This window comes from Mercenaria mercenaria, unplaced genomic scaffold, assembly GCF_021730395.1.
Source record: "Mercenaria mercenaria strain notata unplaced genomic scaffold, MADL_Memer_1 contig_915, whole genome shotgun sequence".
Lineage (NCBI taxonomy): Eukaryota > Metazoa > Mollusca > Bivalvia > Venerida > Veneridae > Mercenaria > Mercenaria mercenaria.
This window is the reverse complement of record NW_026463830.1, coordinates 17729-32300: the sequence shown is the minus strand read 5'-3', so window position 1 is coordinate 32300 and position 14572 is coordinate 17729. Positions and strand designations below refer to the sequence as shown.

Below are 14572 nucleotides of genomic sequence, written 5' to 3'. Positions count from 1 at the left end.
AGTATCTCCACGATGACAATTTTCCTAAATTAAGCGGAGGTGGACGAAAACTTACCTGTATAAAACTGTGTTTTAAGATAAAATCAAGTGTTTATTAATATATTAATCTTAATATAATAGTATGGTCGGATTACTTTCTATGCCTACAGGCAAGCAATCTATATCAAAGTAAAAGTAAAGAGTGTTTAAAACACATTAAATTTTGAAATGTTCTACCTGAAGTAGCATTTAGTGTATGAATATACTAAATAACATGCACGAATATTCTTACATCTGCACATTGTGTCTTAAGTAACCATTGCGTGTGTAAGGGATTAACCTGACAGAACAAATTTTGCTTCCACTGTCCTTGGCATTGGAATGTGATTGGGATAACGAGTGGGGTTTGTGTAAAATTAATCGCTTTATCTTAGAGCGTGGCTTATTCATTTTATATGTTTTGTATAAAGTCTATATATTTATAAAACGAAACTGTAATTAAAGAAAGAAGTAAGGGGGTTAAAAAATTTAAACAAAGAGCAGAAGAGTTCTGAGATGATCTCATTCATTAGACATTTGTCATTCTACACGATGCTACAGGAGTATGCATAACAAGTAAACTATCAAAAAGTGTAGTACACCAAATGCGGTCTCTATGTTGTGTTGTAAACCTTCAAAACTAAAATAGGATGTTTTAATAGTGTTGTTATATTTTCTGGTCCTTTGGGATCATGGAAATCATTCAACATATGAGCCGCGCCATGAGAAAACCAACATAGTGGGTTGGCGACCAGCATGGATCCAGACCAGCCTGCGCATCCGCGCAGTCTGGTCAGGATCCATGCTGTTCGCTAACAGTTTCTCTAATTGCTATAGGCTGTGAAAGCGAACAGCATGGATCCTGCCAGACTGCGCGGATGCGCAGGCTGGTCTGGATCCATGCTGGTCGCAAAGCCATTATGTTGGTTTTCTCATGGCACGGCTCATATGTGTAATAGGATTCCGCTTAAGCCGGTGCTAGGGGACGTGAGAGGTTTTGCACATTTCATTACCTCTCATGAACAAAGTCAATAAAACTGAATCTACTATTATTCTTCTTGGTTGCATTCTTTGCTTCCAAAGGATCGTTTTACAGATTTTATTTAATTTAATAGGTAACAATGGGAAATTGAGCCTACATTATTGTTTTTATTTTGACTGTTTTATTATTTACGTACAAAACATAATTAGTACGTTAGGCTTAAATGAAAACATTTTAATAAGACATTAATGCTTATTTTTCAATTGATGTGTGCAACATCGTGTATGTATGTATATATAACATATAATAATGCATGCTGCGCATATGCGGTTTTTGATTTATAGTTCGACTCTCCATAACATTTACATATCTTTTTAAACGTTATAGTCAAACGTCTTAAAACAAAATAAAAATTATTTTAATCGAGTTTTTTTTAATCAAAATTTTGTGATCTTGATAAAGTACATGTAGTATCACAATTTCACAAAATATAAACATAAAATAAACACATAAAACTTGTGTTGTCCTCTGAAATATTGAAAATAAATTTATCACTTTGATCAATGTATGTCCATTATGATCTTATTATTTTTAAATTACGTTAAGGACGGCTGATGAAAAATGATATCGTATTTTAACTAACTCGCCAAAAGTATTATAAACACATCCGCAATAACGTTACATTTATAGTTATAATTAACATATATAATTACTACTTCGTACAGAAAGTCCAAGCACCACCTGCCCACGTTCCGGCCGAAGGGTTGTTATTTTGACATTCATGACCTGTCAAACGCTGAATATTTTAGCAAACAACAACTGTTGGTCATAAATGTGTTTGTTTCAATAAAGGATAGATACACTAGGTAGGGGTGGTAAGTTAGAAGAGTTAAATAATTTGTACTGATTTAATAGGTATGCGTAGAAACTGTGGTTAGGTTATCTTTAAATAAAATAACGGTGATATTATAAAAGTGTTAATAACCTTTGGATTTTAAATTTAAAACTGTCTGAGCAGTACCCATATGTAATACGGCGATAGGTAAATTTAAAGAAAAATAACTTTATACAACACTGATAAGTGTGGTTGTGTTAAAAAAGACCCTAAAATACCAATTTTGAGGAAAAAAACTGCTTTTGTTGTTTTTGTCTTATTGGTATTGACAGTTTCACAAACAAGCTGAGAGATAGCGTTATGTTCGGATATATTATATCAATTGTATTTTCTTTTATTCATAAGTGAATGTGTTTACTTCTGCTCTACATATAGGTCTATGCGGAAAAAAAATTAATCGTTGATTGATCTGCTCAAATTTGGTTCCAGAGAACTCAATCTTAGTTATGCATTATTTTCAAAGAAGAAATATGTCGACTTAAAATAAACTATTTCATATGCCTTTAAACACTGTATACATTTTAGTATTGAAATAATTGATAGTTTGACCATTGTTTAGTTTAGTTTATACATAATTTATTTTAGGTCGATTGTGAAGGAAGTTCTACAACTTATATTAATCACTCTCGACGTCTCATTCCTAATGGAATCCATCGCCACGAGGGTATGAGAGAAGAGACCAGTTTATCTTTTAATGCTGAACGCAAAGCAAGGGAGCTACTGGTACCATTTTTCACGTCTTTGGTATGACGCGGCCGGGGATCGAACCCACGATATCCCGCACTCGAAGTGGACGCTCTACTGCTAGGCTATCGAGGCGGTTAGTTTGTGTTATGCCTCTTAATTTAAGTTATGATTCTAATTCAGATATTATGATAACAATATGGCATAAGTTTTGTCTGAAATTTGTTTAACAATAGCATCTTTTAAGCAATTGTAAAAACAATCGGTGGGCACTGTAGTAGTATAAACTTGCAACGAATTTTTATACATGATTCAATTTTAAACAACACTAAACAAAGTTTTTACTTTTTTATATAAGAACCTCAACATAATAAAATAATGAAATTAACTAAAATAATTATGACCATTCCAGGAACCTTTACAGTAGATATGAAATTTAGATGTCCATATGGAAAATATTGTCGTTTCAGGCTCCAATATAAATGAATATCAAATAAACGTGTCGAATGGTTAATGTGCCAAGGCTATTTCTAAATTTGGAATATTTGAATAGCACTTTTCTGCGTGTCAATATTAATGCTTGGTGTTGCAAGATTCATGAATACAGGGTGAGGGCCACGCCAACCTAAACAAATCTCGTACTATTTTTCACGTCTTTGATAAGAGTCGGCCAGGGAGCATAACCACGACCTGTTGAACTCGAAGTGGCCGCTCTATAATTAGGCTGCCGAGTCGGTAGGCAATATAAGTAAAGGTTACTAGTTACATAATAAAAAGAGATTTGTCATTAAAAAGTATAAAATAACTGTATTCAATAGTGGCCAATAGGTAGCCTGGTGAGTGGCGGGTCCGTAACATATTAAACAGTTCAAGCGGTACATGATCGACTAAATATACAATCGTTTGTTTCCGCCACCGCTTGCTTGATTAAACGAACAGATAAAAGGGTCGCAGTGTGGTTCCGCATAATCCGAACTTAATCGAATAATTTCATTGTCTGCTATATCGTACATGATGATACATGTATATTGTACACAATGATAAAGTGATTGTTATCCACATCTAGGTCTAAATAAGTTTGTAAATATAGAGCTCTACATTCATATAAAAGAAGACATATACTTGCAAACCCGGCTATTGGTTACGCTATAAATTAAGATTTTACATTTTCCTATAGCCAGTCACACTGATTGTATAAAGGATTTAAATCTAGGTCTCTGAATTGAACTGAACACAAAACGTCATTCGTCTGACAATGGCTCAGAAACCCAGACTTTTTTTATCATTTATAACATTTCTTTATATAATTTCAGGTCTTTACTCGTCGGATGAAAGCGCAAAATAATTAATATTAGAATGGATCTTTTACTGCTATTGTCTTTCGTTTTGATTGTTGCATTTATCCTTGATCGGCTGTTCAGGAAATTGAAAATCGGCAATTTCGAATCACGTTATGTACTCATTACCGGATGTGATTCCGGTTTCGGACATGAACTGGCTAAGAAGCTGGAAAAATTAGGATTTAATGTGTTTGCCGGTTGTCTGACAAAGGCTGCAGTTGAGAAATTTAATCAAACAAGTTCTTCTAAGTTGAAAGCGATTGAAATGGACGTATCGAAGGATGCCAGCATTGAAAAGGCAATGGAACTTGTACAGCGGACACTTCCGGAGGGAAAAGGTAAGAGACATAAGCTAGAGGTGTTCATCAAGAGGGTGTAATAAAACATTGTCTTGAACTAACGTCACAATTCTCAGTAAACTACAAATGTATTTAAAATTTTGGACTATTGCTTATTTGAAGAAATTTATATAATAAATGATATTTACAAAAAAAACAAAAAAAACTAAACGTTGTTTGTACCCTTCCATTTTCATACTTAAAATTACAATTCTTTAGAAATATTTTTTGAGGGTTTTTGGTAAGATACAGAATTCATTATTTTTTGAGTATGTTTTGTGTTTCTTCACAACTAGCAGAGATGATATAACATTATCAATGATGACGTAGTACAATAAATTAAAACCGGGCCACAAACTGTATAACATTTATGTGTTGATATTATATATTCACGGACTAATTCAATAGCATAATGGATAGCACTACATTTTTTTTGTAAATGCACGATACATGTCTTTCCCCTCCCGACATATAAAGTATTGTACCTTCTTTTAAGCTAGTGAATTCGTAACGATGTTTCTCATGACAGATCTGGTGCGTTCTGCGCATGTCACAAAACCATTATAATCCGAGTGCCCGACAAAAATATGCAAATTTTGTGCATGTCAACACGCATTAAGTGTATGATATTAATAATATACTGGCTACAATATATATATATATATATATATATATATATATATATATATATATATATATATATATATATATATATATATATATATGTAAAAGTCTGTACCGGATCAAGTATATTATAAAGAAAAAGATGCTTGAATCCGGTATATACCGGTATATACCGGTGTCTGTTATGTATCACAGGCACACCAGATCTATTTTTAGTCAGTCAACTCGTATTGACAATCATCCCTTCCCGTTCATTTACGTATTTTCTGTATGCGTTTTACCAACGTCCAGTAGTTATCAAAAATGAATTTTCTGCTACGGTAAGGCTAAACGATACCTAAATAGCACACGTAAATACGCATTATACGGATTTACTACTTAAAGACCATAACTGCAACAGCTTAAGTGCATAGGTTAGGCATTTATTACCTTTTACGATATAGATGACATATAGGTTGCATATAGTTTGTGGTTTGTTTATGTAGTTGTGCTCGTGACAAGGTCTGTTTTTAATTAAGTCTGCGAGAAAGTTCTATAGAAACACAGAAATCTACTCAGCAAAATCGTTTTTCTTAAAAATAGCAGACTGTTGAGTCTGTTCAAGAGATGTGATTACATCAGCAACACCCCTGTTGCCCCTGATGCCCGCTTATGACGTTAAAACGTAACTAAATATAGATGAAGACGTTGAACTCGAATCTTCAGACATCGCAGTTTGTTCCATAAACTTGCAGCGAAATTAATTTTAGACTTTTGTAATGAAATTATGAGTTATTGTTTTCAAATTTGGCTTTATTTTGTTCTATAATCATCCCATATATGGCCAGATTTTACATTTACAGGACTGTGGGCAGTTGTGAACAATGCTGGTATTTTGGGTGGAATTGGGTCGATTAAACTTCACACAAGACAGGACTACGAAAACACTCTTGCTGTAAATCTATACGGCGTTATCATGGTAACGAAAGCATGTATGCAATTAGTTCTGAAAGAAAAGGGGCGTATCGTTAATACAGCAAGTGTTTTGGGTAGAATCGCATTGTTAAACTCGTCTTACTGCATATCCAAATATGGTGTAGAGGCCTTCTCTGATGTCCTTAGGTAAATATTACTTTATCAGTTACAGTTTGATAAAACATTAAGCAAATTATTTCATGAAATTTTTTTTTTTTAAATTCATGAATAAACATACGTGTACACTATTTTGATGTTAAAACAGTGTATATTTTTATCATGAGCTTTTTAACAATGTAACGGTAAGGCGTAAAAAAAATGTTTGTTTTCGGTATCCAGACCTACCCTAATTTTTTGGCCTGACCCTAAATGTTTTTATGGCCATATGGCCTTGAAGAATATTGTTTTCACCTTTTTAACAAAAAGTTGCAAAACTGCACTATTTATGATTTAAGCATGGTCAGTGATGTTAGAAATCAACTTACTGATGCTCTAAAGATATAACCCCCTTATTTGTATTAATTATTTGACACAAAAATAATTTCCGAAAAGTCTCACTTTATGAAAAAATAAATCCCAAAAAACATTTATTCCGACCTACCTACCCTATTTTTTTAGCATGTTACCGGAAACAAAGAATTTTTCAGGCCTAATCGATCGGTACTTTCCGTACGATACTGGTATGATCCTTCGGTATTCTTCGGATGATAATGTAGCTCACGACAGCTCCTGGCTTTCCGTTTATACTGAGGGATTCCGAATTTGCATGTGGGGAAGTTGGCAGTTACTTGCGGAGAACAGATTTGTACTGGTACAGATTCCATTAACACTGGTTAGGTTAACTGCCCGCCGTTACATAACTGAAATACTGCTGACAAACGGCGTTAAACCCAAAACAAACAGACAAACAGATCCACCACTTTAACACATCTGTAAAGTGTTTGCTGTATAATTATAATAATGTGAATATTGATAAAAAATTCATCTCTTTATCGAAGGTAATTAATGTCGACATTTAGAAATATTAGTCCAATTTTGCCGTGCATTACCTTGCAGTAATTTTTCAAGGATGTTGTCATAACAAACATTACTTTCACTCGATGATTGTAAATATAAGCAATAGCAAATACAGGCACGAGAAGTTATCAAGTGATGTCGATATTGGTTGCATAATCAAACCTTGATAGCACATTTTTGCCTTACCTCAGTTGCCAGTAACATATACTTTTTAACTGGAGTTCTTTGTCAAATGAACATGGATGCATGCCTACGTTGCACTCTTTACAAAGAGAATAAAGTAAGCGAGACCGGTCATCAAGCTGGATCAAAGCTACTGTTTGCTAATATTTTATCTTTTATTTACTTAAATTAAAAGTAACATACCAGGTTCTATGATCAGCTCCAAGTTTTTTTAATTCTTTTATTCTTCTATAAAGGCGAGAGCTGTATAGAACGGGCGTGAAGGTACAAATTATTGAGCCAGGAGCTTTTAAAACGCCCATATTTGGCAGAGGATATATCAGGCGAATGGCCGAAAACAAGGTGGCAAGTTTACCAGCTGAGATCAGATCACAACTTCCTAACGACGCCGTTGGTCAGCGTAAGTTCTTTTTCTTAGCCAGGGATTTAGTTAGGAGAAAGCAGGCCCGAGTGTCGATGCCTTATGAATATGAATCCTCCCAAGAAACCAGCACTGTTTTCCCAGTAAATTAGCTCAATACCACGTTTTGTAGAATTAAGCCTTGTATAATATTTCCTTAATATACCGGAAACGCACTTGTTGTACGGTGACCTGCACTTAATTCACCCACGATTCCGTAATACAGTGACTTGAAACTGGCCTTAGACGTTATACTAAATTGTCTAAATTGTTTTACAGTTTTACTTTAAACACAAACTAAATGATAAATCGGCGTTTTAATGTTTAGCCGTTCTTGTGAAATTTCTGATAACTGAAAGATGCATAAACTTTATTGTAATTGTGGTTGTTAAAATAATGGTAATAACATTATTTAAATATTATTTATTAACTTTATTTTTCTTCGAAATTGTCCAAACTAAATGTACTTATATACTATATGAATAATGCTGGGTGACAGTTTATTGTCCTAAGGGCATTGTTTGCTGCATATGCCATGTCTGACGTAGTTTTCTTTTTCTTTTGTCTAGTGGAAGGATCCATTCATCGGTTAGAGGAAACAGGGTCAACAAACATTCATATTGTCGTAGATGCCTATATTCATGCTATCACATCCAAATTTCCGAAAAAGAGGTAGGACGAATAAGTAGATGATAATGAGAAAATCACTCGATTTTAATGAGTGCAGGATGACACCAATCATCTCTTATTTAGCATCAATCTCATTTAACCCTTATCCTGCTAAAATATAATGAATTTGTCCATCTTTCAGTTTGGAAAGTACCATTAACTGTTAAAAGGTGTACTTACCAAAAAGATACTGACTGAATGGCGAATGGTGCAAATCATGATCAGACTGCACATACGTGCAGGCTGGTCATAACATGCACTGGTCGCAGAGGCAGAATCAATTGTGTCCAGTATGGTAAGGGTTATATTTTAAAACAACCATTTAGTAAAACGAAGGGTTGCAAGGTAATGCAGAAATTATGGTATATATTAATATTTAAATGTAAACAAGCACTGTTTGTGGATAAACGCAATTTTCTAACCCGACCAGATTTGTTTTCCTATTCAACATAGAAGACTGAAAAGTGTGTGTTATTGTGTAACAATTCACTGTTTAAACGTCACAATTATAACGTCAAAAGTCAAAGAAGCACTCACAAAACGGCAAGGATGTTCATACGAAACCTTCGTTTCGTGTATAATAGAAATAATATATCTCAAAAAGTGATTTATTTTTTAATAAAATCATTGTTTGCCGTTTAGTTGGTTATTGTATCAAAATGATTGTGCCCTTGTGGCATAATGCCTTCGCCTTTAACCTCCAAACAATGATTTAACCTAACAACAAATCCCTGTTTGGAATATATTGTTTTAAAGTAACTCACTGAATGATATAATTGTTTGAAACCTAAGTAGTAAATTTTGTTCTATTTCTGAAATGAACAATATTGACTATATTTCAATTAATACTACTCAAGCACTGTTTGTGACTCTTATCTGACCAGATTTGTTTTGTTTCGCTTAAGCCGGTGCTGATGGGGAGCGGAGGGGGGTGGAGACGTGAGTGGTTTGAATATTTCATTACCTCTCATGAACAGACTCTGCTATTATTTTCCTTCGTTGCATTCTGTGCCTCCAAAGGATCTTCTGAAAGATTTTATTGAATATCACAACAACAATCTTAAAGTGCCGTATGGCGGCTTTAACAACCCCCCAACCCCCCACCCCACCCCGCACTTTGATTCAGTGTTGGTTTATTTTCTGGGATCATGGAGTAAACTCAGTTATGCTGTAATAGAGTTTCCGCTTAAGCCGGTGCCGGGGGGAGGGGGAGGGGCGTGAGGGGTGTTGCATATTTCATTACCTCACATGAACATACTCAATCAAACCGACTCTGCTATTATTTTGCTTGGTTGCAGTTTGTGCGTCCAAAGGATCTTCTAACCGATTTTATACTGTCAGCATATTGTAATTACTACAGACGTTAAATTTTAGAGCAGCTTATTTTTCTTTTTTAGATACCTGGTTGGCAATGATGCAAAGTACGTATACTGGTTCTTGTCGGTTCTACCCGAGTGTATAAGCGATTTCTACATAAACTGGCGAGGCGCGTACTCAATTTAGAAGGTCAGCACTTCTAAAAAGTTGGAGTTCACCACTATATGATTTAACCAGATAATCTTTATGTATTCATTATAAACTATTTAACTTAACTCAGTTATCAAGGTAAACAGACACGTTGTTATGGCCTGGTAGACGGACGTCGACATTCCTGTTTCCTAGCGTAGTTTGCTTTTTATTCACTTGAGCATGTGATACATTTGTGTTGCAATCACTTTAAACATAGAATGAACATTTACTAGACATATAATGTTCAAGCGGACACATGAACTGAAATACCAACACCTCCAGGTACGCGAGATGTTTTACCAAAAGAGCCCAGGAAATATTTTCAAAATTTAGTAAAATTTTGTTTCCCTTTTAAAAAAACTCTAATTAAACATACTTTTTTGCTTTTTTGTGGCATGTTGATATAAAAAAAACGTTAACGACACAGAAAGGGGAAAATTTTAAAATTTTAGTCTTTCCTTTAAATCTCATAAGAAAAACGGAACCTATATCCATTTTTGAATTTGTTTTTGCCAAAATTTTGATTTTTAATTTTTACAAAAAAATTTAAATTTTCCCCGGGCGAGAAAATTTGAGACTTGGGGAAATTCAAACTCAAAAAAAAATTTAAACCCACCCAAAATGATGTTGCGACGCAATGCATTAAATTTAAAACAGACAAAGTTTTTAAAATTACGATAAAAACCCCCAAAAAAAAACACCTATTTATACCTGTAATGTGCGAGGTAACGTTCCTTTCTTTCCCTTGTAATCTTGACGTTGTGGGAGGATATTAAATGAAAAATTTAAATTTAAATTATGATTATACAGCTTTGCCCCGGGTTTTAAAAAATGCTTTTTTTTTAAATGTTTTGAAATTTAGATGCAGTTCCCCAAACCTGCCGAAAGTTTTTAGGTCCCTTTGGCGTGCGGGGGTTTTGGGGCAGTTGAAAATAAAAGTTTTTTTTTAGTTTGCACTGTTTCACAGAACTCTTATTTTTAACTTTCTAAGCCCTAAAGGGGGGCCCTAAAAGGGGTTAATACAAAAAATTTCCCACCGCCCAAAATTTAAATTTTGGACTTTAATTGAAATAAAGTGTAAAAAAGGGTTTTGTATTCCTAAAAATTTTCCGGGGGTTTGCCCGATTTGCTTTTTTTTGGTCACGATCCCTGCCTTTAAAGCATGAGGGGTTTGTGCTAAACTATGTTTTTAAATTGATTATTTTTTAAGGGGGTGGGGTACAAATGTGACAAACAAAATTTAAAACGCGGGAATATAAAAAATTTTTTTTTCCCACTGTGAAAAAAAAATAAAAATCGGGGTTTCTAAAAAATTTAAAAACCCAGTAGCGGGGCATACTGTTTGCAATAATTCAATAAAAGGGTTTAGGACATTAAACACATTGCCTTGGTCGGGAATTTTATACTGTTTAGCAACTATTTTTTTTTGTAACGGGGTTCTATTTTTTTTTCTCATTTTTTGGGGCCCCCAAAAACTATGTATTTTTTCCCATCAAAAAATTTTAAAAGTTTTTTTTGGGTTTTAGGTCTTTCACCTTAATGTCATTATTGCAATAAACATTTTCCAACATCTTTTTTTTTGGATAAATTTTTATTTGGTCTTCATTTACACATTCTACTAAACCAATTTTTCGCGCTTTTCAAAAATATTTTCTAACAGGGGCCGTATTCAAAAAGGCATTTTAAAGGGGTAAAAGTATAGGAATTGATTATTTACAAAAGTATTACATAAGTAAAGAATTTTTTTTTACTTAGGGATATTTGTTTTTCATAAAACAATTTTAATTTAAGTTTTTCTTGGCTTTTATTGTGGCCCGGAAAACATTAAAAAAAAATTTTAATTTCAGACAGATAAACATGCACAATTTTTTAAAAGTGTTTTTTATCTAAAAAAACAACATTTTAAAAGGGTACTCCACGACGCCATTTTGTTTTCTGATTTAAAAATTTTCCCTTAGTGTCTTAATTTTAAAGGGCTGTTTTATAAATAGGTCTTAAGTGTTTTACTTGATTTAAAAGCGAAATCACCAAAAAATTTAAAAGGAAAATCCCCAATTTAAATAAAACATTTATTTAAAGATCCCTTTATGAAAACCCCCCCCCAATACCTTTTTGGGGTTTCCAGAATTTATACGGATGCGTTTGGCTCCCTTTTTTATTTTTGAAAAAATTTGGGGAAATTAGAAAAATCTGTTTAACAGTCGGGGGGGGGATGTTTTCCGTCAGAAATTTTTTTGAACTCTGTTTTTCGCTTTGAAATTTTTTGATCATAATTTTAAAAATCTAAAATTCATAAAAAAAGGGTTTTTACAAAAAAAAATTTTTAATGCCGTATTGCAAGACATGTCTGGAAAAGGGAAACCACTTTTCTTCTACTTTACGTTATAAAAAATTTTTTAAATTTTAAGCCGCCCCCTGACCCTCCCTTTGGGGTTTTGTTCCCAAATTCGGCGGTTAAAAAATTTTTTTCTCGTGCTTGAAAATTTCTAAAAAGCCAGGGGTTTCCCCGGGGGCCTTTAAAATTGTACTTGGAAAAATGCACTTTCGAACGACTAAAAAGCCGTGATATTGTAAAGGGAAACGGCTGAACACCAGTGCTTGTTTTAAACCCCCCAAAAAAAATCCCAAAAAAACAAAATTTCCTATAATAATAAATTTTCATGCGTACACAGAAGCGGCTTTTTTCCCCGGTCCTCCCGGGAAATTTGCTTGAAAACCCCCGAGATGACTAAGCTTTTAATTTTGACATTTATTAAGTGCACCTCAGGGCCCTTCCCTTTTAAGTTGCCCATTTTTTTTTCGGTTTAATATTTTTTTTTCCCGGGGCAGCCTTCCTTGGTGTTAAAGGAAACCTATTTTTGCTTGGCTCATCATTTTCCCAAACGAAAACTAAACACCCTACAAAAAGAATCCAAAAAAACAAACCCGGTACATTGATTGCACTGCTTTTTTAGAAGTTTAAAAATGGATCAAAGGGTTTTTTTTCGTTAATTTCTTTTAAATTGTTTGCCTACTGTCAGCAGTTAATGCATTTTAAATTTTAAATTTAAAAAAGTAATTTTCAAATTTGGGTTAATAAATTTATTTTTTTCTTATTTTCTACTTTCCTTTAAAAATTACTTGACAGTGCTAAATTTTAAAAGTAAATTTTAAATTATGGAGTTTCGGTTGCTTTTTTGGCTTTTTTTTTGGGCTTTTCCCTTTTGGGCTTTTGGGGGGTTTTTGGGAAATTTAAGTTTGCAGATTACGAATAAAAGATATGTACAAAATTACTGGATGTGTTTTGGGTTTTTGGGACATAAATTAGAAAGGAAAGGGGGGTTAAGAAAATTTTTCCCCGTTTTGCTTTTTGTTTGGCCCAAAAGATCCCTTTTTGGAAATTCTTGGGGACAGTTCGGGGTTTTTGGAAAGGATAAAAAAGGAGTCTAAAAGGGAAATGTTTGTTTTGAAAAGGAAAGGGAATTATTTAAAGGGGGTTTTTTACCAGGGGAAAAGGAAAGGTTTAATTTTTTTTTTAACTTGTGTAATGTTTGATTACTCCCTTCAGTATGCATTCGTACGCCTAAGAGTATGAAAAAAAAATTTTTTTAAAACTTTTTTAAATTTTTACCCTCCCTGGGGGAAAAGGGGTTTCGGCTTTGGGGGCCAGCGCGCCCAAAGATCACCCTGTACAAAAATGGTCTGCATTTGTTTGCTATTCAAATCAATAAATTTTCAGAAAACCCCCTTTTCAAAAGTTTAATGGTGCAGAAAAAATGGAATGATAGACCAGTCCTTTTTAAGGAAATTTAGCGGGGGAAAAGGGGTTTAAATTACCTTTATTAGACTGAAAAAGGGTTTTTCCCCAATTTGTAAAAAAATTTGACTTTTTGTAGTTTTTTAAATACTTTTTAAAAAGGGGCCCTATAAAATGTCTTTTTTTGCCCCTTAAACTATTTAAAAGGGGGGTTTATCTTTTTCCAGTTTGTTCGAGAAAAAATGTTTTTTTATGTCGGGAATTTTTTAAATTTTTTAAATTTTTTTAAGAAAAGGTAAACCCTCCCTTCTATTTCCCGTATGATAAGCAAATATCTTATACATGCGGGATTTTTTTATCAAAAGGGTTAACTCTAGGGCTTTGGGTTAAAACATGCTTTTTTATGTTGAAATTTCAAAATTATTTTGAATGCCAAAAAAATTTAAATGGGTTTTCCCACACGTTTCGCGATATTAATCTTTTTTTAAATTTCACGAGTTTCCCACACAGTTTACTAAAAAAAAATTTTTGGGTTTAAATTTCCCAGATAAAAAACAAAAATCCCCTTAAAAATGTTTTTTACACGATTTAGAAGTAGGTTTTATTTAGGCCAAACAAAAATGGGTAATGTTTCTACTTTGGGGCCATTTTCTTTTGAAGTAAAAATTTGAAAAATTTAAAAAAATTCCTTTAAAAAAACTTTTTGTTTTACAAAAAAGAAAAAAAATTTAAAAAAAAACCCATTGTTACAATAAATATCATTATTAGTCTAGGTAAAAAAGCAATGGTTAAAACTCTTTTTTATTTTTTTTTTTCGCTCGCTGAAAAAATTTGATCGGCGGTAAAAATGTTGTTTAAAAATTTTTTTTTGGGTTTTTTTGGGGGGGGGGGGTTTTTTTTTGTTTTTTTTTTTGGGGTTTTTTTTTTATCAACGGGAAAGTACCTATTTGGGGCCCTTTATACCTTTTTAAAAAATTTTTCTAGGGCGCAAAAATGCCCTTAATCAACATAGTATTTTTCCCTAAGATTAGATTTTGAAAACTTGAAGGAGGTATCAAATAATTTAGCAAAAAAATCAGGCACCCCTATCCTTTTTTTTAGGGCCCCCAAATTTTTCAAAGTGCTTTATGAATTTTGGGCAAATCAAGGTTAAACAAAAAAAAGGGAAATTTTTTTGACCCAAGGGGCAGGGCTTTTTTTAAGTCATATGCTTGAATTGCCGG

General features: G+C 33.4%; 1 protein-coding gene across 1 annotated transcript; it reads left to right on the top strand.

The window, feature by feature from the left end:
* Window positions 1–3935: 3935 nt before the first annotated feature.
* LOC123531040 (17-beta-hydroxysteroid dehydrogenase type 6-like) lies at window positions 3936–8107 on the top strand (the record flags this gene model as incomplete). Its single annotated transcript, XM_045311819.2, has 4 exons — window positions 3936–4257; window positions 5724–5982; window positions 7272–7435; window positions 8005–8107. Coding segments are annotated over exons 1-4 (848 nt in total), but the record flags the coding sequence as incomplete, so codon positions are not given.
* Between the last annotated feature and the right edge of the window lie 6465 nt (window positions 8108–14572).